This window comes from Nasonia vitripennis, assembly GCF_009193385.2.
Source record: "Nasonia vitripennis strain AsymCx chromosome 1 unlocalized genomic scaffold, Nvit_psr_1.1 chr1_random0001, whole genome shotgun sequence".
NCBI lineage: Eukaryota > Metazoa > Arthropoda > Insecta > Hymenoptera > Pteromalidae > Nasonia > Nasonia vitripennis.
Window position 1 is genome coordinate 590,275 of NW_022279587.1, and position 21,706 is coordinate 611,980.

The 21,706-nt window shown below is 41.2% G+C and overlaps 1 protein-coding gene across 4 annotated transcripts in view; it reads left to right on the plus strand.

The window, feature by feature from the left end:
- The window catches only part of Crc (calreticulin), a 73,863-nt gene that overhangs the window by 24,717 nt on the left and 27,440 nt on the right, over nt 1-21,706 (plus strand). For all 4 annotated transcript variants that reach the window (XM_032601200.1, XM_031926204.2, XM_031929789.2 and 1 more), the window contains 1 exon segment: nt 14,014-14,165. In XM_032601200.1, the coding sequence (XP_032457091.1) occupies nt 14,014-14,165 (152 nt within the window).

A 21,706-nucleotide genomic window follows, 5' to 3' on the forward strand; every position in this document is an offset into this window, starting at 1 on the left:
TGTTTCATTTTAATCCGACCACGACAAAAAACCATGGAAAAACTAATTTTAACGAAAAATGACCTTAACAAAAGTTGAAGGGGGTAAAGGGGGCCATCGAATGACACAAACACCTAAGACCTTGAACTCGATTTTCAAGGTCATTTGAGGGTAATTGTGATTATTTTAAATAGGAACCTCTATTTTAGACATTGGAATCGGATAGAGCGGAAAAAATTACGTCGCATAGGATATTTTAAGTTTGCTTTGGTGACCTTGAGAAGGTCAATTCAAGGTCATATAACAAAAAATATGCTAAACAGCTGATTGTCTGGTTTTATTTTACTGATGTCGAAAGATGACCTTGACAAAAGTTGAAGGGAGCAAAAGGGGCCATCTAATGACACCATCACCTTTGACCTTGAACTCGATTTTCAAGGTCATTTGAAGGTCATTGTATTTTTTTAACGGGAACCCTTTTTTTGACCTCGGAATACGGAGCATCGGAAAAAATTACGTCGGAAATGACATTTCAAGTTTGCCTTAGTGACTTTGAGAAAGTCAATTCAAGGTCAAATAAGAAGTATCAGCCTAAGATTGTTTTCCTTTCAATTTTTTCGTAGAATTATCATTTTGTTATTGTAATAAACATTAAGAGAATAATTGACTTAAAATGTGTATGCTTTGCTGACTTTGGGGTGCTTGATTAGAGTGAGTCTCCTTGCCTCTCACTTTTATTATGTACAGATTTGAATGTAGGTGCCCAAAGACACCACCATGTTTTTGGATTCTATTCAGTTCTTGGGATGTTTTCGTAAGCGAATTTTTATCCTATCTTTAGCGTTACTCAGGAACGACGTGGACACAATTGGCTACTAATTTTCCTCATCGAATTTTGCATGAATTTATTGTTGAAATAAATAATTTATTTTGTAAAGATGATTTTTCGTGTTGAATTTTCCCGCGACTCATTGTTGAAATAGACAATTTTTCTAATAAGAGATCTCTTTTCATATGAATTTATCCTCTACTCATTGTTACTTACACTTAGTATTCAATAGTTTACTAGTTATTGAATAGTTATTGATTAGCCAAACTAATCAAATATCATTTGTTTAACATTTTCTCTTTTTCATTCATTGACCTTTATTTTTTCTATTAAAATTTATTACTCATCGAAAGCTATCTAATTTGTTTGGTAAAAACAAAATTTTTTATTGAACTTTTATAAATTTTTAACAATGGCTGATTATCCAGCCGCTGAAAGGGTTGATATTTTATTGATTCTTGGTGAATCTAGACGTAATTATCGACAAGCTGCAGCCTTGTATCGAATTCGATATCCCGATAGAAGACATCCAAGTCATACAACCATTCGTGAGATTTACCGTAGAGCTCAACAAGGGCAACTAGCACGGGTTAGAGATCGTCGTAATTACAACGAAGATGATCTTCGTGTAATGGTCGTTTTAGCAATGGTTCATTTGAATCCCCACGTTAGTACCCGTGAAATTCAAAGGCAAAGTGGTATACCTATGGCTACTGCTTCGAGAATACTAAGAAGTCAACGTTATCATCCATATCATATTACTTTGACTCAGGATCTCACACCTGCTGATATGAGGTTAAGGCTACAGTTTTGCCAATGGGCACGACAAATGATTGCTAATGATCGTCACTTTTTTCAATACGTAATGTTTTCTGATGAAGCAAAATTCAAAAGCAATGGAGAGCTTAACCGACACAACTGTCATTATTGGTCGAATGTTAATCCGCATTGGTACAGGCAGATAGATAACCAAAATCGTTGGAGTCTTGATGTTTGGTGTGGAATTGTTAACGGATACCTTGTAGGCCTATACTTTTTCGATGAAAATGTAAATGGCCATAATTTTTTACAGTTCCTGAGAGAACGTCTTCCAGTACTTCTTGGAGAAGTAGATTTATACACAAGAGCAAGAATGTGGATTCAATTAGATGGAGCTCCTGCGCACTATACTCGAATAGTTAGACAATATCTTAATCAAAATTACCGTGACAGGTGGATTGGACGCACTGGACGTGGAGATTTGGGTGTTCGATGGCCACCGAGATCTCCAGATATGACATCACCCGATTTCTATTTGTGGGGGTATTTGAAAGATGTTGTTTATGAACATGAAACTACAACAAGGGAAGATATGATCCACAGAATTCAAACCGCTTGTGAAAACATCCCAAGAGCTGTAGTACTCAGAACAGTAGAACATTTTCAGCAGCGAATTGAATTGTGTATCCAACAAACTGGTGGTGTCTTTGAGCACCTGCGTTGAATTTTGAGCAAAAGTGAGAGGCAAGGGGACTCACTCTAATCAAGCACCCCAAAGGGAACACATTCCTATTACGTCCACGTCGTTGTTCCTGGGTAACGCTAAAGTTAGGATATAAATATGGACTTCACATAACATTTTATATTGCATTTTTGCACTTTTGACCTTACAAAATGGCTTTAAAGTCAGCAAAGCATAATAACATTTTAAGTCAATTATTCTCTTAATGTTTATTACAATAACAAAATGATAATTCTACGAAAAAATTGAAAGGAAAACAATCTTAGGCTAATACTTCTTATTTGACCTTGAATTGACCTTCTCAAAGTCACGAAGGCAAACTTGAAATGTCATTTCCGACGTAATTTTTTCCGCTGCTCCGTATTCCGAGGTCAAAAATAGGGGTTCCCGTTAAAAAAATACAATGACCTTGAAAATCGAGTTCAAGGTCAAAGGTGTTGGTGTCATTAGATGGCCCCTTTTGCTCCCTTCAACTTTTGTCAAGGTCATCTTTCGACATCAGTAAAATAAAACCAGACAAACAGCTGTTTAGCATATTTTTTGTTATTTGACCTTGAATTGACCTTCTCAAGGTCACCAAAGCAAGCTTAAAATATCCTTTGCGACGTAATTTTTTCCGCTCTATCCGATTCCAAGGTCTAAAATAGAGGTTCCTATTTAAAAAAATCACAATTACCCTCAAATGACCTTGAAAATCGAGTTCAAGGTCTTAGGTGTTTGTGTCATTCGATGGCCCCCTTTACCCCCTTCAACTTTTGTTAAGGTCATTTTTCGTTAAAATTAGTTTTTCCATGGTTTTTTGTCGTGGTCGGATTAAAATGAAACACCCTGTATATATATTCATATTTATACATATTTATTACAGTCGCAGTTTATACACAATACATCGCAGCTTTACAGAAATGTTCTCCCGTAACAATTGTTAATTATTTATACCGTTAGCGAGTTGGAAATACGACTCCACCTAGATGAAAGATTAATATATCATGACATAAAGTTGAATTCTTATCGCAAAATGGCAAGTATAGTAGACAAGGGATTTTTGACAAATTCAAATCACAAAAGTAAAAAATGGTGTGCGTCTTGGAATGCCCGGCAAAAGTGATAACTTTTTTAGCGTAAGACTTATTAATTATTATTTAACAGAGTGCGTCGCAGCGTCGGTAGAGAAAGGCTGTGAATTTGCACATGCACGAATGAGGTGATGTGTCGATCGGCAACGTGGAGTCAAGAGACGCGCATGTACGATTTAAAAGGAGAGAGAGAGAGAGAGAGAGAGAGAGAGAGAGAGAGAGAGAGAGAGAGAGATATTAGATTAAAGAAGTTTTATTTCTGTACATTGTGTTGTACAATTCAAAAGTAACAGTATAAAGTAAAACCAGTTATAATTTGTGTGTGTGTGTGTGTGCGTGAGGGAGATGATATATATATATATATATATATATATATATATATATATATATATATATATAGAATGAATGTGAAATGATATATATATATATATATATATATATATATATAGAGTGTAAGTGTTTGTGAAATGATTATGAGTTTTCAAGTGCATAAAAATATTCTTTAGCTAATTGTTTGAAGTGTGACATGGATGTAGTGTTGTGAAGGCGTGATGGTAGCGAGTTCCAGAGGTAAGAGGCGCTTATATGGAATGAACCTTTCAGCGTCTCCGTCTTGAAAGTCGGGATGTCCAGAGGCGTCACCTCCCCCCTCACAGGCTGTGCACGACGTGAAAGTCAAAAAAGGCCAAGATGTAGGAAGGCACAGCTGTGTTAAACAGTTTTCGTAGAAAACAGGCTGCAAATTACTTTCTACGTCCGGCAGTTGTAAGCCATTGCAGTTCACGCCTGTAGGGGGTGATGTGCTCGTCCCTCCTTACACCATAGATGTATCGAATTCCCGTGTTTACGAGTCTCTGGAGTTTTGTGTCAAGTTCTTGGGTCAGGTCACAGTATACCAATGAGCAGTAGTCGATGATTGGAAATAGGAGTGCTTGCACGAGATGTTTACGCACCCTGAGATTGGTACTTTTCCTGAAAAAGTAAAGCCTATACATTAATGAGTGAGCACGTTTGCATAGTTGTGTAACGTGCTCTTTCCACGTTAGTTTGGAGTCAAGCACCAACCCCAGATTGCGCACGGATGATTCATAGTCGACCCGGGCTCCCCCTATGTTGATGTAGGTGTTAGCAACAGTTGGTAAAGCATTAATGTAGTAGGGGGAGCCCAGGACAATTGCCTTAGTTTTCAGGACATTAAGTTTAAGGTGATTTTGTGCAGCCCAGCCCATTATCCTTTTGGCATTAGCTCTCATCTTGTCAGAACGAGAATCGAGCTCCTCAACGTGGCATTGGCTGTATATTTGCAAGTCATCCGCATAGATTAGATGGGACACATCTGAATCCAGCCAAAAACCAATGTCATTGATGTACAACGCGAACAGCAGGGGACCTAGAACCGATCCCTGCGGGACACCGGCGTTCAGGGGCCGGAAGGTGGAGAGCTCGTCGTTGTCACCAATAACGGCCTGCTTTCTTCCCGTAAGGTAAGATGCAAGCCAGCGGATGACCTGCTTGGAGAAGCCGAAAGAGGATAGCTTTCTCAGGAGCCTGACGTGACACACCGTATCAAACGCCTTGCTGAAATCAAATAGAAACAGAAGCGTGACTTTCTTTTTGTTTATGACAAGCCTTACATCATCAGTCAGCTTAATTAAGCCAGACAGTGTGCTGTGACCGGTGCGGAAGCCTGTTTGTAGGTTGTCAATGAGTAGCCTTGATTCAAGATATTCCGAGACTTGCCTGTGCACCAGCCACTCCGGCGCCTTTGATAAAAAACAGAGGAGAGAAATTGGACGGTAGTCAGTCAGGGCTGTTGGTGAACTGGCCTTGTTCAGTGCTCGCACCAGCGACATCTTCCAGGCAGAGGGGAAACGTGACTCGCTTAAGGACAGGTTGAAAATCCGACATAGTAAAGGAGCGAGTACGGATAGTGTTGAAATTTCAACACTATCCGTATTCCTTTCCACTATTCCTTTGAAATTACAACCTGTGGGATGCCATCGTTGCCTCTGGCCTGAGTGTGGAAGTGCGACACAGCAGCCAAAACGTCCGATTCTGTAATAACCTTGAAGTTGAAATGCTCAGGGAAGTCTAGACTCTCGAGGGTACGCAGAAAAACCGCAACTGCAGGAGCCAGTGGATCATTTGAGATGGAACTAAAGTGTTTGTTGAGGTCATCTGTAGAGAAGCGAGAAGGTGATGGTGCTTTAGAGGTGGTGATTCCAAGGTTCTCAAGCTCTCTCCAGATCTCAGCGACATCAGTTAGGGTTGACAGGCGTGAATAATAATAATTCAGCCTGGCCTCCTCAACCTGTCTGTGAGCGTCGTCCCTTGCTACTCTACAATAATGTCGATCACAAGGTAGACGAGTTCTGCGAAACCTTCTGTAAAGTCTGTCCCGTTCAGTCAAGAGGTCACGAAGAGCCGTGGTAAACCACGGGTGACGTTTACGTCTTGGGGTAACAGTCCGTGATGGGGCGAGATGATTTATGGCGTTCGTTAAGTTAGCGTTAAGAAGGGTGATGCATTCGTCGAGTGATGACGTAGCGAGAGATGACCAGTAACATGTGCCAAGGAAGTCCCTTAGCTTCTCGGCACAGATTCCCTTGTAGTTTCTGTAAGAGTGTGATTTAGGTACGTAGCGTGGGATCTGTACGTCGAGAGTGGCAGTGATTAGGTCATGTCCGTTGATGAAAGGAGTATCAGTCTTGTAGTGTGATAGCAGGCGATCCTGCTCATCAATTAGCCAGGTGTCGGAGTCCTGTTTATGGTGCGTGGCACCATAAGGGACCGACAATAAGGAGTTTTCCTCAATATAGGCCTTGATGAACTTGTCATCTTCGGATGAGGATAGTTGGTCAGCGTTGAAATCACCCATAATGACCTTTGTGGAATAGTTGTACATAAAAGTAGTTAGCTGTTCAATGAAGTTATTATGTTGAATAAAAGGGGCATGTGGTGGACGATACACGACTCCCACAAAGATGGGTGAAACTCCCTTCGCGGAGACCTCACAGAAAATGTACTTCGGTTTGCCTGGCTTGCCCGACCAAGCTCCATCAGATGATGATAATACGTTTGCAGTCAGTGAGTGATGTATATAGAGGGCCACACCTCCCCCGTTCCTGTTTCTGTTACGTCTGTAGAGCGTATAGTTTTCCAGTGAAGGGATAGAAGTTACCTTCTCGTCAAGCCAGGTTTCCGTCACAGCTATCACGTGAAAGAGGGGGCGAGTGGACAAGAAGAGCCTGACCATCTCAATGTGACCCGTAAGAGAGTTCGCATTGAAATGGCAGACTCTTAGACCCTCAGACAGAGTTACCTTAGGAGTGATTGAAGATGTGGTGGACGATTCAGATGATGGTGATCTACGTGGAATGAGGGGTGTTTACTTCAGTTGGCTGTGATCGAGCCTAAAAAATTCTTCAGATCTTCATCCGACGCAATCTTCACAGCACGATCCTCCTTCTTTAGCTTGATGTATATTCGACCATCCCTCACAAACTTGGTGCAACCGTGCTCTCTTGCAGCCTCCCTTACAGTTTTGCGGAGCCGAAGGACATCAGATAGCAACCATTCGTTGACGTTGGCCAACGTGGGCCTTATGCAGCAATTCGCTAGACAGCTGCGTAGTATGTAGCTTCCGAATCTTGATTATAGCAGAGATGAGCGAGTGCATGAGCGTCCTGGATAGTAAGACTGAGAGCGGCAACCTGACTGCTCCAGGGCTTGCATCAGAAGCGTCCACAGTGTCATTGCGGGCTACTCTCACCCTTCCCAGGGGTCGCACAGAGATAATGTCTCTCTCCGTTAGCTCAGCGTCCAAGGTCCGAAGAGCTGAATAGGCAAGGTGCCTTAAGGATGTCGTCTCCGAAAAGGTCAGGCCAGTTATGACCAATTCTGCAGAGAGCTTTGCCTGGGACGACACAACGCCATCCAATTGCGCCTGGATTCTCATGTTGGCTTCACAGAGCTGCTGGATGGTATCGGTAAACAGCGCAGGAGCATTCGATGGAGACGAAGAAGAAGAGCCAGCACCACTCGCCAGCAGTTGTTCAAGCTTAGCTTTAATCTCCTCCTGCTCAGCCCTCAAAGCAATCACATCCCCTTCCACCACCGTTACACGGTTAATCAGCGCCGGTATCTCCTTCAGCGGCTCCAGGGACTTCTCAATGGCTGTCATTCTGTTCTCCAAAAAACTGTTGCTCTCAGAAAGCTGGTTACTCATTGCATTCTGCTGCTTCTCTATGTTGTCAAGTTTATTTAGCTTGTCCAGTATTTTGTTGAGCACGGGATCTTCTTTACGTGAAGGACTAGAATAGCGCGATGGTGGTGCAGAAACCGGTTTCCTATAGCGTGTTTGTTGTTGGGGCAGAGGGCTGCTGCTTCGTGAAGATGGAGAAGAGGTAGAGGTGCTGCGTGGAGTTTTATTAGCAGCTACCAAGCAGTTCATGCAGACTTGTATAGTCTTGCCACCTTCCTTAATTGCCTGAATAGGCGTACACTTAGGATGGTACACTGAGCGACTTTCCGCGCGTCTCATACACTTGTGTAGGAGCGCCCGAAGCGCCATGGGTCCAGCGCATGCGGTGTCCCGAAACGGAACTTCCCCTACTCGTATAACGCGAGCACTGCATGCTCTGAGTGATCGGAGTATGGGGTACTCCAATTGTCGGAGCAAACTTGGAAGATAGTGCGGAAGCGCGCGTACATCACTACAGCGCGTACTTTTTAGGATGATAGTGATCATTAGCATTACATGTTTTATTGTATTACTATAATTATATAGTTTATTTTTTTACTTACTTTTTTAAACAATGTTCGAATGTTGTAACAAAGTAGTCGAAGAAATAAAGCAATGGACTATCGATTTTTTGAGTAGTAAGACGGATCTCAATGCGGTCTTTTGCATTCGATTCGTGAGAGCGTCTACAAATTTTGTGCCCTAGTGTGATTAATTACTTTTTTGAAAATGCATTATTGCAACAGTATGCAGAACAATATGCATTTTAATAATGCATTTGTAAGAGACACTAAATAAAAAATTGACAACTCGGTAAATATTGATGGAAATGAGTCCAGTTTTGCTTCTCGGGGGTTTTTGACGTCGTCTACGAGAGTTTTACGGGAAATCGTAACACAGTGAGTCGAAACTCGTTACTCGGGGGTTTTTGGGGTCGCTGAACACAAATATCGCGACGGCAACGGTCTCCGAGGTACCTACCTGGTGCCCAGGGTGGACGGTATATGAACGTCGTCTACTAGAGATTTACGGGAATTATTAACATAATTAGTCAAAACTCGATAAAATCACGATATAAATAAATGCTGTATACAAATATTTATTTTGCTTATAAAAGTTGAATATACAAAATATTATAATTATAATACATAACGTGGTATAATCCAATAATGTTCTCCTTTTTTTAAGGCAGCGACAGTTGGCATACTCGGTATGTTACTATATTTAAGCGTCACAATTTTTTCGGTACTAGCAATGACGTAGACCATAAAGTGGTCATCGAAGTAAACCTCTTCGTAAATAAGAACAGTGAATTGTACCAGTGATTCAATTTGATCTCTACTTTGATCAGTCAATGAAAGTTTTTCAATTTTAATTATTTTTCCAAATTGAATATCTGGTTCATATACACTAATGACTATAAAACATTTAAAGTAAACTCCAACAAATTTCTCCACGTGCATCAGCCGCCCGAGAATCGACATGCTTATCGAACGCTTCAACAGTATCACAGATGCTCTTGAGGTAAGGTTCGTGGGTTACACCGACTCGTGGCGCTTCTGGGACACTGATTCGGAGCATGGCATACTCCGATCGGAGTATGCCATGCTCCGACGGCAAGAGTAGCCCGTGCTACACCAGTTCAGAGTTCCCTATGCACTTCAGGAGTATGGGGTGCTCCAAAAGTCGCTCAGTGTAGTACCAGCCACATTTGTCGCATTTGCGCGGATTACGCAAAGCAATGGCATCAGTGCAAGTCTTGCACGATGTATGCACCAACAGTTGTTCGTCATCTCCCTCAGGTTTCAACATAGTGTTTAAAACAAATGACACAATCGACTTTATCCACGGGAGGTAATTCGGCTCAGTCGACAAGTGGTGCAGGAAATAAGGTGAAGAGCGCTGTGGTGTGCGGTGGCCAGAGTAGGCTCTGTATAAGAGCCTTCAGGACGCTCTTTTGGGTGCGTGTTTGCGTACGCCGTGTCGGGGCCACCTGGCGGTGCAGTTGCTGTACTATACTGCAGTTCGCTGGCTCGGAGAGTGCTTCCCTCTGGTGTCAGAAAAATAAAGTTCCGGCTTAGCAACCACAGCGACTGGCAACGCTGTGACGAATAGAGAGAGATAGAGATATAGCTATAGCTATAGCTGCTCTGGTAGTCTATAAACACCGCACTGCACGATTTCACTCCACTCATAACACTGTACTGATTAAAAATACTGAGCTTGTTCCTTGCAGGTACGATAACTGAGTCGGAGATTGGCGGAGCACAACGATAGTAAAGCACGTCTTTGGATGATTGAGGTTATGTAGCACAACTTTTTGCGGAAATCCTTCCCGGCTCTTAAAATTGCAAAAAGATTGCAGTTTTTTTGCCTGACGCTTAGGAGCCGTTGGGAAGACTCTTCCGCTGTAAAAGGTTACTCGAAAGAGTGAAGAGAATATTAATAACTAGTATTATTGCACAGAGCGAAATAGAGTGCGTGCTTAGCTTACCACCAGCGCCAGAGAGAGAGAGAGAGAGAGAGAGAGAGAGAGAGAGAGAGAGAGAGAGAGAGAGAGAGAGAGAGAGAGAGAGAGAGAGAGAGAGAGAGAGAGAGAGAGAGAGAGAGAGAGAGAGAGAGAGAGAGAGAGAGAGAGAGAGAGAGAGAGAGAGAGAGAGAGAGAGAGAGAGAGAGAAGAGAGAGAGAGAGAGAGAGAGAGAGAGAGAGAGAGGGAGGGAGAGAGAGAGAGAGAGAGAGAGAGAGAGGAGAAGAGAGAGAGAGAGAGAGAGAGAGAGAGAGAGAGAGAGAGAGAGAGAGAGAGAGAGAGAGAGAGGGAGAGGGGGAGAGATTAGATTTAGATTTATTTATTTTATTTTTCTGTACATTATATTGTACAATATTTACATTTTAGTAATTTCTGTATATAGTGTTTTTAATTTAGTTTGGGTGATAGATGTGTGTGAGATGGAATGTGCAATGGAATGTGATGTGATGAGGGCGAGATGGGAAGATGCGAGCTGTATGTGGAGAGTGAGAGAGTGTCGACTAGGACTCGATGTTGTCCTGAGCCAAGAAGTGGCGTTTGGCCAGTGTTTTAAAAAGTGTGACAGAGTTTGTGTTCCGCAGATGAGATGGTAAAGCGTTCCAGGGATATGAGGCGCTGACATGAAATGACTTCCGCAGCGTCTTCCTCCGTGGCGAAGGGAGGTATGTCCACGGGGGTCACCTCCCCGCTCACAGGGCGGAGTGCAACATGGAAGTCGAAAAAGGCCATGATATAGGCTGGAGTGGCAGTATTAAAGAGCTTCCTTAAGAAGCAGGCCATGAAGTATTTTCGACGTCCAGCGGTGGTGAGCCATTGCAACTCACGCCTGTAGGGGGAGATGTGTTCGTCCCTTCTTACACCATAGATGTAACGGATTCCCATGTTTACCAGTCTCTATAGTTTGGTGTCTAGTTCTTGAATCAGGTCGCAGTACACTAGTGAACAGTAGTCAATGATAGGGAATAATAATGCTTGCACAAGGTGCTTGAGAGAGTGTCAAGAGAGAGAGAGAGAGAGAGAGAGAGAGAGAGAGAGAGAGAGAGAGAGAGAGAGAGAGAGAGAGAGAGAGAGAGAGGGAGGGAGGGAGGGAGGGAGAGAGAAATTAGATTAGTTTTATTTTGCGTACATTATATTGTACGATTATAAGTTTACAGCATTACAAATGAGAAAAGAAAAAACAATAAATAATAGATTGAGGCATGTTTAGAGTATGTATAGTGAGAGAGTGTGGCGATAGTGAAGGTGGATTGAGCGAGAAAGTAGGTGTGTGCGTGGACTGTGTACGAGTTATGTGTTTTCGAGTTGAAAAAAGTGATCCTTAGCAAGTTTTCAGCGTCAACGTTTCCGTCGCGAAAGCAGGAATTTTCAGAGGTATCACCTCGCCCCTCACAGGCCGGAGTGTGACGCGGAAGTCAAAAAAGGCCAGTACGTATGATGGTACGACCGAATTAAACATTTTGCGTAGGAAACAAGCTGTGAAGTACTTCCTGCGTCCGGCAGTGGTTAGCCACTGCAGATCGCGCCTGTACGGGGAGATGTGCTCATCTCTCCTTACACCATAGATGTACCAAATTCCTGTATTCACGAGCCTCTGTAGTTTTAAGTCGAGTTCCTGCGTCAGGTCACAGTATACAAGAGAACAGTAGTCGATGATCGGAAATACTTGCACAAGCGAAACGCTTGCACAAGATGCTTGCGCAACCTGAGATTGGTACTCTTTCTGAAAAAGTAGAGCCTGTACATTAGCGAGTGAGCACGCTTACACACTTGTGTAAAGTGCTCTTTCCACGCGAGTTTAGAGTCAAGCACCAATCCCAGATTACGCACAGTGGATTCAAAGCTGACCTGGACACCCCCGATATTAATAAAAGTGTTAGCTGTTGAGGGAAGTAAATTTATGTAGTAAGGGGAGCCCAGGACAATTGCTTTGGTTTTATTAACATTGTGTCTAAGCCTATTTTGCTCAGCCCAGCCCATTATCCTCTCAGCATTAGCACTCATCTTGTTTGATAAAGAATCGAGCTCCTCGAGGTGGCATTGACTGTAAATGTGCAAGTCATCCGCATAGATAAGATGGGAAACATCGGAATCAAGGCAGAAACCGATGTCGTTGATGTACAATGCGAACAGCAAGGGACCTAAGACGGAGCCCTGCGGGCCGCCGATGTTACGACGCCGCGGAGAGGAACGCTCGCTATTGTCACCAACGACGGCCTGCTCTCTCCTAGTGAGATAGGAGGCAAACCAGCGGATGGCCTGCTTAGAGAAGCCGAAGATGGATAGCTTTCTCAGGAGCTGGACGTGACATACAGTGTCAAACGCCTTGCTAAAGTCAAAGAGGGGGAGAAGTGTCACTTTCTTTTTTTTTATCCCGATCCTGACATCATCAGTTAGCTTAATTAGGCCGGACTGAGTGCTGTGGCCAGCGCGGAAGCCTGTTTGAAAGTTGTCTAGTAAGAGTCTTGATTCAAGGTATTGTGAGACTTGCCTGTGCACCAGCCACTCCAGGGCCTTGGAGAGAAAGCAGAGAAGTGAAATCGGACGGTAGTCAGTCAGGACTGTTGGTGAACTGACTTGATCATCTCAATGTGAGCCGTAAGCGAGTTCGCATTAAAATTACAGACTCAAAATGAGAGAGAGAGAGAGAGAGAGAGAGAGAGAGAGAGAGAGAGAGAGAGAGAGAGAGAGAGAGAGAGAGAGAGAGAGAGAGAGTAAAATTGTCCTGAACGGCACCCTCGCTGTACCGCCGAAAAAGTGCATCAGCTCTTTCTTATTAGATCACAATTAACGCACTGACACGGGGCGCACATGATCACTGCCTAGTCGTTCGCATAGAACTTGCAATCCAACAACCTATTGCAAGTTTGTGTAAGTGATAATAGTTATTATTCATATACACAATGGACCAACATTAAACAGGGTCTAATGGTGTGCGAATTATTTAATTCGATGGAAATAGATCTAAAACATGATTTTAAATTATCTCTCGATGATAGTGATTGTAAAGCAAAAGTGTATTTCGACACATTTTCAAACAATTCGGAATATTATAATGAAATTAATGTATGGAACATTTCATGGAAAATCGAATCATTTATTGTTGTCAATATGGAAGAAAGTGAAAAGCTATTTGGTGAATTAATAAAGATCGTAAAAATGAACGATGATATATTTCTTCGTGTTAATATTTTTTAAGATATAACATTTGATAGTCATTACCATGCGTTAATCGCAGAAAATACCAAGAAAACTAAATATTCTAAACTATCTAAGTTGCCATCATTCTGTCCTGTTTATCCTCAAAACAACACAATCGTCATTTTATAGTTTGGTTTTTCAGTGTTATGTATATGTATACTCATTGCAGCGCCCGGAGGGAGGGTATATGGTTTTAAGAGAGTAAATCTATATTTAGCTTTGCGCGCGGAGAGGGTGGGCCTGCCGAGTCGAGACCTAAGAGCCCTATAGCAGTATACCTTTAGATATGTAACGCATTCCAGAAACTACAAACATTGCAGGTTTACCGCCCCATAAGAAGTTATCACTTTAAATATAAAAAATATTTAAAAATCGTTATTAATTTATATCCATATTCTATTTATATAATAATAGCCATCTCGAAAATCATTTATATCAAAAACTTGGTAAGCTTGCGGCGTATATCCCTGACCTAGGTAATGGATCGATGCTCACGCTGAAACACAGCTGCTGCACTGCGTTGCTATACTAAAAACTCAATGTGACCGTGCACTGCTCCGTATTTTCTATACTTAATTTTCAATTCATCGAGTTTGTAGTAAATATTAGTATCTAGTTTTTTTAGTGTATATTATATCAGTATCAAATAGAATTTTTTTATAGGGCCAGATATTTGCGGACCAGGGACTAAGAAAGTTCATGCTATTTTTAATTACAAAGGAAAAAATCTTCTAATAAAAAAGGATATTCGCTGCAAAGATGATATTTACACGCATTTATATACCTTCGTGATAAAACCAGACAATACTTATGAGGTAAATATTATTATTATTATTATTATTATTATTATTATTACTGTTGGTAATATCATAACGGGCTGTTGACGGCGATATGTGACGATTACAGTTTGCAAGTATATTGACGGCTAAGTAGAAGAACCCGCTACCTCGGCTGCCCATTGAGAACGTTCTGTTTCAGTTGCCGGTTTAAAGCAAATGTTTTGAATATAAGGTGACTTCCTTGAAGCCTTTATCAAGATAGAGTATTCTTTCATTCCGTCATACATTTAAGCTGATTCAGAGAGAGAAAAAAGTTGAACTAACATTTTGAAATATTCAATATGTTGCAATTACGATAATTTACTGTGTAAGGCAAAGATATCATGATAATATGCCCACATTATGTTGAGTTCACCAATGGGTTTATAACCTAAAATCCATAAACTTAATAATCAAAATCATAAATTTTAAAATCACTTGGGTCTAAAGGAAGGTTTTTACAATCAATTTTGAGAATAGAAGGTAATGTGTTAAGAGTAGTAACCTAACTTTTTTTAGTTGACTGTCTTTGCTAGTTGTTCCACACCAAAGCTTATGATTCCGAGGACAAAATAGAGTGCAAAACGAAAATTGTAAAACAAGTAATCGTAGAACCATTGAGAATTTTGTTTTGATCTGAATTAAAAACTGTCATACTTAGAGGGCTGGAATTTTGCATGGTGGTTTGTTTCAAGCCGTTAAAAGAACATACCTACTTGTCATTATCTTAAGTGTTGTAGTTTACATTTCCATGTTAACACCCATTAGTAAATTTTGTCATCGGAACCATAGGCTTCGGCGTGGAACAGCTAGCAAAGATAGTTAAGTAAAAATTGTTTTACAATAGTGTAATATACGATATATGATAGTAAGTGTTGTGTACGGTCATGTTTGTATATGCATAAACGTGCAAGGTTAGGTTGCCATTCTTAAAACATTTGCCACAACTCTTGACAGATTATGCTCAGTTACCGTCGCCTGTTAACAGAGACATATGAACACAATATGTCTCATAATCTGGCTATTGAGGATCAAATCGACCATATCGAGGTCATATTAGCCTCGATTTTCTATCACGGAATTTTTAATTGAAGCTACTTGGTTAAAAAGCCTTCTCTGCAATTGACAAGATTACAGAAATACCCTTAATGAGAAAAATGGCACATCTCACAACCATAGGTACATATTGGAATATGCAATAGCTTATAATTACAATAATTTGCAGTGTACAGAATTTCTCCTATGATTATTAAAATCAGGATAAGAGTTAACGGTAGTTGGAAAGGCTCTCTTTAAATGCATTTTAAAGTCTAAAATTAATAATGACAGTTTTCTATACCACTCAAGAGAAACTGTCAGAAATGTATTATATCAATATCCGGACCTGCGAACAGGAAATACTGTTTTCCTCTGCAGGATTTGCGGCGTTATAGTGTGTTATTGTGTGAATAATATCAACTCTGTATCGGATGCAAATGTTTGTAACTCTGGAGTTAAATAAATAAATAAATAAATAAATTTAATCAACACTCTAAACCTAAAGTTGAAAATCTGGAAATGAAAAGATTAAAACCTACATTTTAAACTTAATGAATATTAAAAATTGATTGATATCCTCAAAATTATAGCATTACAATTAAGTGTAAATCTGTAGATTTTATTTGCATAAAGATTAAAATCCATCAATTAATTGTCTGTGAGGATACCATTTACTTTTAAATACTTATAAAATACTATTAAAATGTAGGTTTTAATCTTTTTACTTCCTGATTTTCAAATTTAGGTTTAGAGTGAATGCATTTCCGGCGTACCGATAACGATACGATTAAATATGATAGGCTAAACAAATCAGCTTACATAGCTTGTTAAACAGATTTTAATAAAGGCTTAAAGAATCAAATCAGCGTAACAATAACGTTTAATTATATTTAACTAAAATTCCTTAATTAAATTCTGCAACATTAATCGTTGTGATGTGATGTATCAAAACTGGACACTTTATATTTTTAGTCTAGACTTTAAGCAGATTGATAAGATAAGCCTCTTATCAGTTTCCGATTAGAAAATCTATATGCATCGGGCAGAGAAGTGAGAGCTCCACTCAGTTACCTACGTTCCTCTGCATCGGTCCGAGGAGCGTTTCGTACCTTCTTTTCTTTCCCGTTTGTCCTTTGTAACCTTCGTGAAAATGGTATTTACGTAGTTGTTTACTGCGTAACAACTATCCATCGACTTCAACATAGCTGTGATCATTGACTCAGGTGTCACTCTGGTCTGGAGATAACACTCTGTGTAGATACGCCTGAGAGCATCCGTGCCCCGTCAAAATCGGTGTGAGGTAGTAATTTATTTCCCCATATCCTCTTTGAATCCAGTCTTCTATTTTCTGCCCCGTTTCGGATTTATAGTATTTTTTCCTTGCCCGTACTTCTCGTCTTCTGGCCCGGTGGCACTTGCTACGTGCACTCTTAACCTTCTTGTCCCACCAATATACTGATGGTCGTCTACTGTCATGCACTCTTCTTGGCATGGCTGCGTCACGGCTCGGGTGATATTATTTATCACCTATTCAGCCTTGCTGTTTGCCGATTCTAGTAGTTGCATTTCTTCCAATGCCAGCAGAAATATCTTTTTACCATAATCCTTTGTTTTCTAACTGAATTTATTGGGAGTACGCAATTCAGTTGACTCTTACAACCGTTACTTCGGTCTTCTGTTGTTGTGCACTGGACGGCGTGGGAGTAAAAACAGCAAAACAATATATTTTTCGTCAGTTTCTCGAAAACAGTGGTAGCTACAGAAAAATAGATGCCACCATCTTGAAGAGCGTGACATTTACATCGGATATGTCTTAGTACTCAACTGATCGTTGTTTATTTATTATCTGTGTGACGAGACACGAGTCTCGCACAGGTAAATACGTGTGAAGGCGGCCGCAATAGACGCGGCATGCACAGCGAGTTGTTTATTTATTATCTGATTAAACAGGTTTCTTCATTTACGCGAGTAAAACAATATATATATATATATATATATATATATATATATATATATATATATATACACAGGGTGAGTCATTTTAATCTTTAATCTCAATTATCTCGTTGGCAAAGCATGCCAGCGAAAAAAGTTTCGGGTAAAAGTTTTAGGATTTTTCCCTGGCTATCTGATGATGACCTTGACAATGTCATTGAGCATGACCTTCAAGGTCATTTGCAGGTCAAGTCGATTTTTTTCAAATAGAAACCCCTACTTTTGGCACCAGAAATGGAAAGAGCGGGAAATTTTACGTTCGAACATGTGATTTTGGAAACAAATCATCTTTTGTGCGGAAATTACGTTTGACATCAGCCGAACCCAGGATGCACCATCGAGGAGGTTGTCAAAAGAATTTAGCATCCCATTTTTTGTTTTTTGTTTTATTTTTTTTTTATTTTTTTTATTTGTTTTTTTTTTTTTGTTTTTTCCCTTTTTGTTATTTTTTTGGTATTTTTATGGAATGTTAACTGGAGTTAACCATTGATTAATTGTTCGAAATTACCGCCGTTTTGTTGGATGCAAAGATCAAGTAGAGCTCTGAATTGTCTTATGGTTCTAAGTAGAACATCTCGAGGGATTGCTGCACAAGCTGTACGAATGCGTTCGATCATATTATGTCGCGTTGTTGGCCGTTGAGCATAAACAACATTCTTAAGATATCCCCATAAGTAAAAATCGGGAGGGATTAAATCAGGTGATAGAGGGGGCCAGGCAACTGGGCCACCTCGCCGAATCCACCTGCCATTGTAGCGGGTGTTTAAATAATCACGAACAATGCGTGCATAATGTGGTGGTACTCCATCTAATTGGATCCACATTCTTAGCCTTGTGGCTAGGTCTACATTTTCTAGTAATTCAGGTAAAATGTCTCGAAGTAATCTCAAAAAGTTTACCCCATTCACGTTCTCTTCAAAGAAATAAGGACCAATCAAATAGCCATTGATGATTCCACACCAGACCATAACACTCCAGCGGTGTTGATTGTCTATGGGCCTGAACCAATGAGGATTTTCATCTGACCAATAATGACAATTATGTCTATTCAATTCTCCAGTGTTTCTGAATGTTGATTCATCTGAAAAAAGAACGTGCCTGAAAAAGTCTTGATCTTGTTGAATCATTCGTATTGCCCATCGACAAAAACGTACTCGCAAAATCATATCATTTGGAGTTAACTGTTGTGTTAATGTTATGTGATAAGGATGATATCTTCTCGCTCTCAATATTCGGGATGCTGTTGATTGAGGTATACCTATTTCTCTTTCTATTTGTCGAGTACTAATGTGAGGATCAAGATGAATAATCGCTAGAATGGTAATAACACGAGGATCGTTTTCGTCGTATTCATGATGACGGCGTTGACGAACAAAAGCTCCATTTCGAGCTCTCTGAGTTAAGGTTTGGATAGTAACATTACTTGGGTGTCTCCTATTGGGATAGCGTTCAGCATAAAGTCTGGCAGCTGCTGCATAATTATTTCGACTTTCTCCCAAAATCATGCTCATATCAACGATTTCGTTGGGACCATAATCAGCCATGATCAAAATCAAAATAATTTGTTACAGACCAGTAAACAGGGAAACAGATTTTTTTCAATAATAATTATCGATTTACAAGAAGTAAAAAACACGATTAAGCTTTTCTGCACTAATTTGCTATCTACATAACTGTTAAGAGTAGTTCACTCTCAAAAATTGACACTAATACAAAATGATGGAATGACTTAACTACATCAAGAATTTTGAAAATTGACACTAATACAAAATAATGGAATGACTTTGAAAATTTCTGGAAATATTGACAATTTTTTCATTTTTGAACGCATGTCACTCTCATTTCATTTATGACCTTGACAATCAACTTGACCTTGAAATGCCCTTGAAGATCCTGTTTAACGACAGGGTCAAGATGACCATTCGTCAGCCGGGGAGAAAACTGAAAACTTTTGTGGGTAACATTTTCTCCTTGAATGCATTAGAGTTCAGCTAATCAGTTGTACTGTTATCGGCATGACCAATGACCTTGACCATTGAATTCAAGGTCAAGGAAAGGTCATATTCAAACGTAAAATTTCCCGCTCTTTCCATTTCTGGTGCCAAAAGTAGGGGTTTCTATTTGAAAAAATCGACTTGACCTTCAAATGACCTTGAAGGTCGCGCTCAATGACATTGTCAAGGTCATCATCAGATAGCCAGGGAAAAATCCTAAAACTTTTACCCGAAACTTTTTTCGCTGGCATGCTTTGCCAACGAGATAATTGAGATTAAAGATTAAAATGACTCACCCTGTATATATATATATATATATATATATATATATATATATATATATATATATATATATATATATATATATATATATATATATATATATATATATATATATATATATAGAGAGAGAGAGAGAGAGAGAGAGAGAGAGAGAGAGAGAGAGAGAGAGAGAGAGAGAGAGAGAGAGAGAGAGAGAGAGGTATACAGAAGCCTGCAAACACCGGCTAACTAGAGCTAACGCTATGGTTGCATATCGTGCGGTTGCAAATTGTTTAAGCTAACGCGGTTAACAAATTACAAGAATATATATGCGATTTCGTTACAATAATGATTCGGCGGACGCGGCTTCGGTGAATCTGTTCGGTGGCGGTATGACGGTTCGGTGGCGGATTTCGAGGTTAGGAATTCATTCAGGACGTTGGAGTCGTGTGCGTACGGCTACGCGGATCCGAATGTGTCGTGTAACAACGATTCCGACCGTTCTGTGTGCGTACAGGAATGGTCGGGATAGTGTCACGGTGTTTTGAGGTTATCCCACGGATTTTTGGGGTGGTGAGCGCACGGCTTCACAAATCTTCGTCGCTCGTGTCGTTCTTCTCTTTATCCTGTTTGCACACAGCGATAAAGCGAGTCGTGAGATGTCGGCGTAAAGCTGGCTTTGGAGGTTAGGAATTGTTCTTAGTTTCACCAGGACGTGAGCGCACGACCTGGCGAATCGCCGGCGGAACTATTGTTACTCCCTTAACCCTGTAGGCTCACAGTGGCAGAGGGAGGCAGCAATATTTCGGAATATAGGTTAGGATTTTACGGGGGCACCGGGTGTCGCCTACGTGTGCTTACGATGGCAATTCGGAGTTTCGGGTTTCGGTTCGTCTACCAAATCGTCACGTGGGCTCACGAGACGATTTCGCCGGCGTAAGTCTATCTCTCGCTTTTCCTTGTAGTAACGTGTGCGCACGATACTACCTGGAGTGGAGCTCAAGTAGAACTGCCCGTTGCGCCGCGCGATTCGCTTTATAAAGGCGCGCGGCGCGGATGTGTATAGGTGCGTTCACGGCGCGCCGCCTGGCGCGTTGCCGCTAAGTCGCTCGCTGACTGCCGCGCTCCGCGCTCGTGCCGACTCACCTTGCGGATGTTGTGCGCGCGCTCAATCCGCGTCGTGCGGATTCGCCTTTTGTTCGTTGTGCGCGCGCTCGCTGCGCATGCCGCGTCTATTGCGGCCGCCTTCACACGTATTTACCTGTGCGAGACTCGTGTCTCGTCACACAGATAATAAATAAACAACGATCAGTTTAGTACTAAGGCATATCCGATGTAAAATTTCACGCTCTTCAAGATGGTGGCATCCATTATTCTGTAGCTACCACTGTTTTCGAGAAATTGACGAAAAATATATTCTTTGCTGTTTTTACCCCCACCCCGAGTAGATTAACTGCTCTAATTACTGGCGTATAATACGTAACGCGCCTGAAGTTACGTGACCGGAGGAGACAAAATATCGGGAGAAGAAATACACCGAGCAAATTTTTAACATACAATATTAAGTTAGTCATAATCATAGTTAGGTAGGCGGAGGTGAACGGCGGCGGCCCCTGCACCGGAACGTGCTGGTTGAGCACTCAGGCGAAGCTCATTGTGTTGTGCCTCCTGTATCTTATGATATTACTTTATGATCCCTTGTTTATAGCTTCGACAACTCGGCAGATTGATGCCAAGCTGTTTGACGTTAGCTCGTCTGACCCCATCATAGAAACACCCCACACCCTCTATCTTGTCCCCGCAAAAGCTTGACATTAACACAGCAGGTGTGAGGTGGTCTTTATTTCGTACTCGCACCACCTGCAGCCTTCGGAGTCCCTTAGTCCAAGGTTCCACAGGTGGTACCCCACTCTCCAATGCCCCGTTAGACAGCCCACGACCAGCCTCAGCCTGTTCCTGCTTAAGCCACTAATGGTCCGCAGCCACTCTTCTGGTGAGCCGCCGCACATCAGAGTCTTAGCCTGTCCTACTCCTTTGGCGTTAGTCCATTTTTCGCTCAGTTGCGAGCTGAGCCAGTCCTTGATTGCTCTGTTTACCTCACAGGTAGGAACGGCGACTGCGCATCTCCTTGCTCAAATGCCATCTGCGCCTCTACTTGCTAGCCTGTCTGCACGTTAGTAGAGCCGGCAGTGAACCACACTACACTGTTTTTGAGGAGCTTGTGTGATCTCGTCTTCCATTCTTCTCATT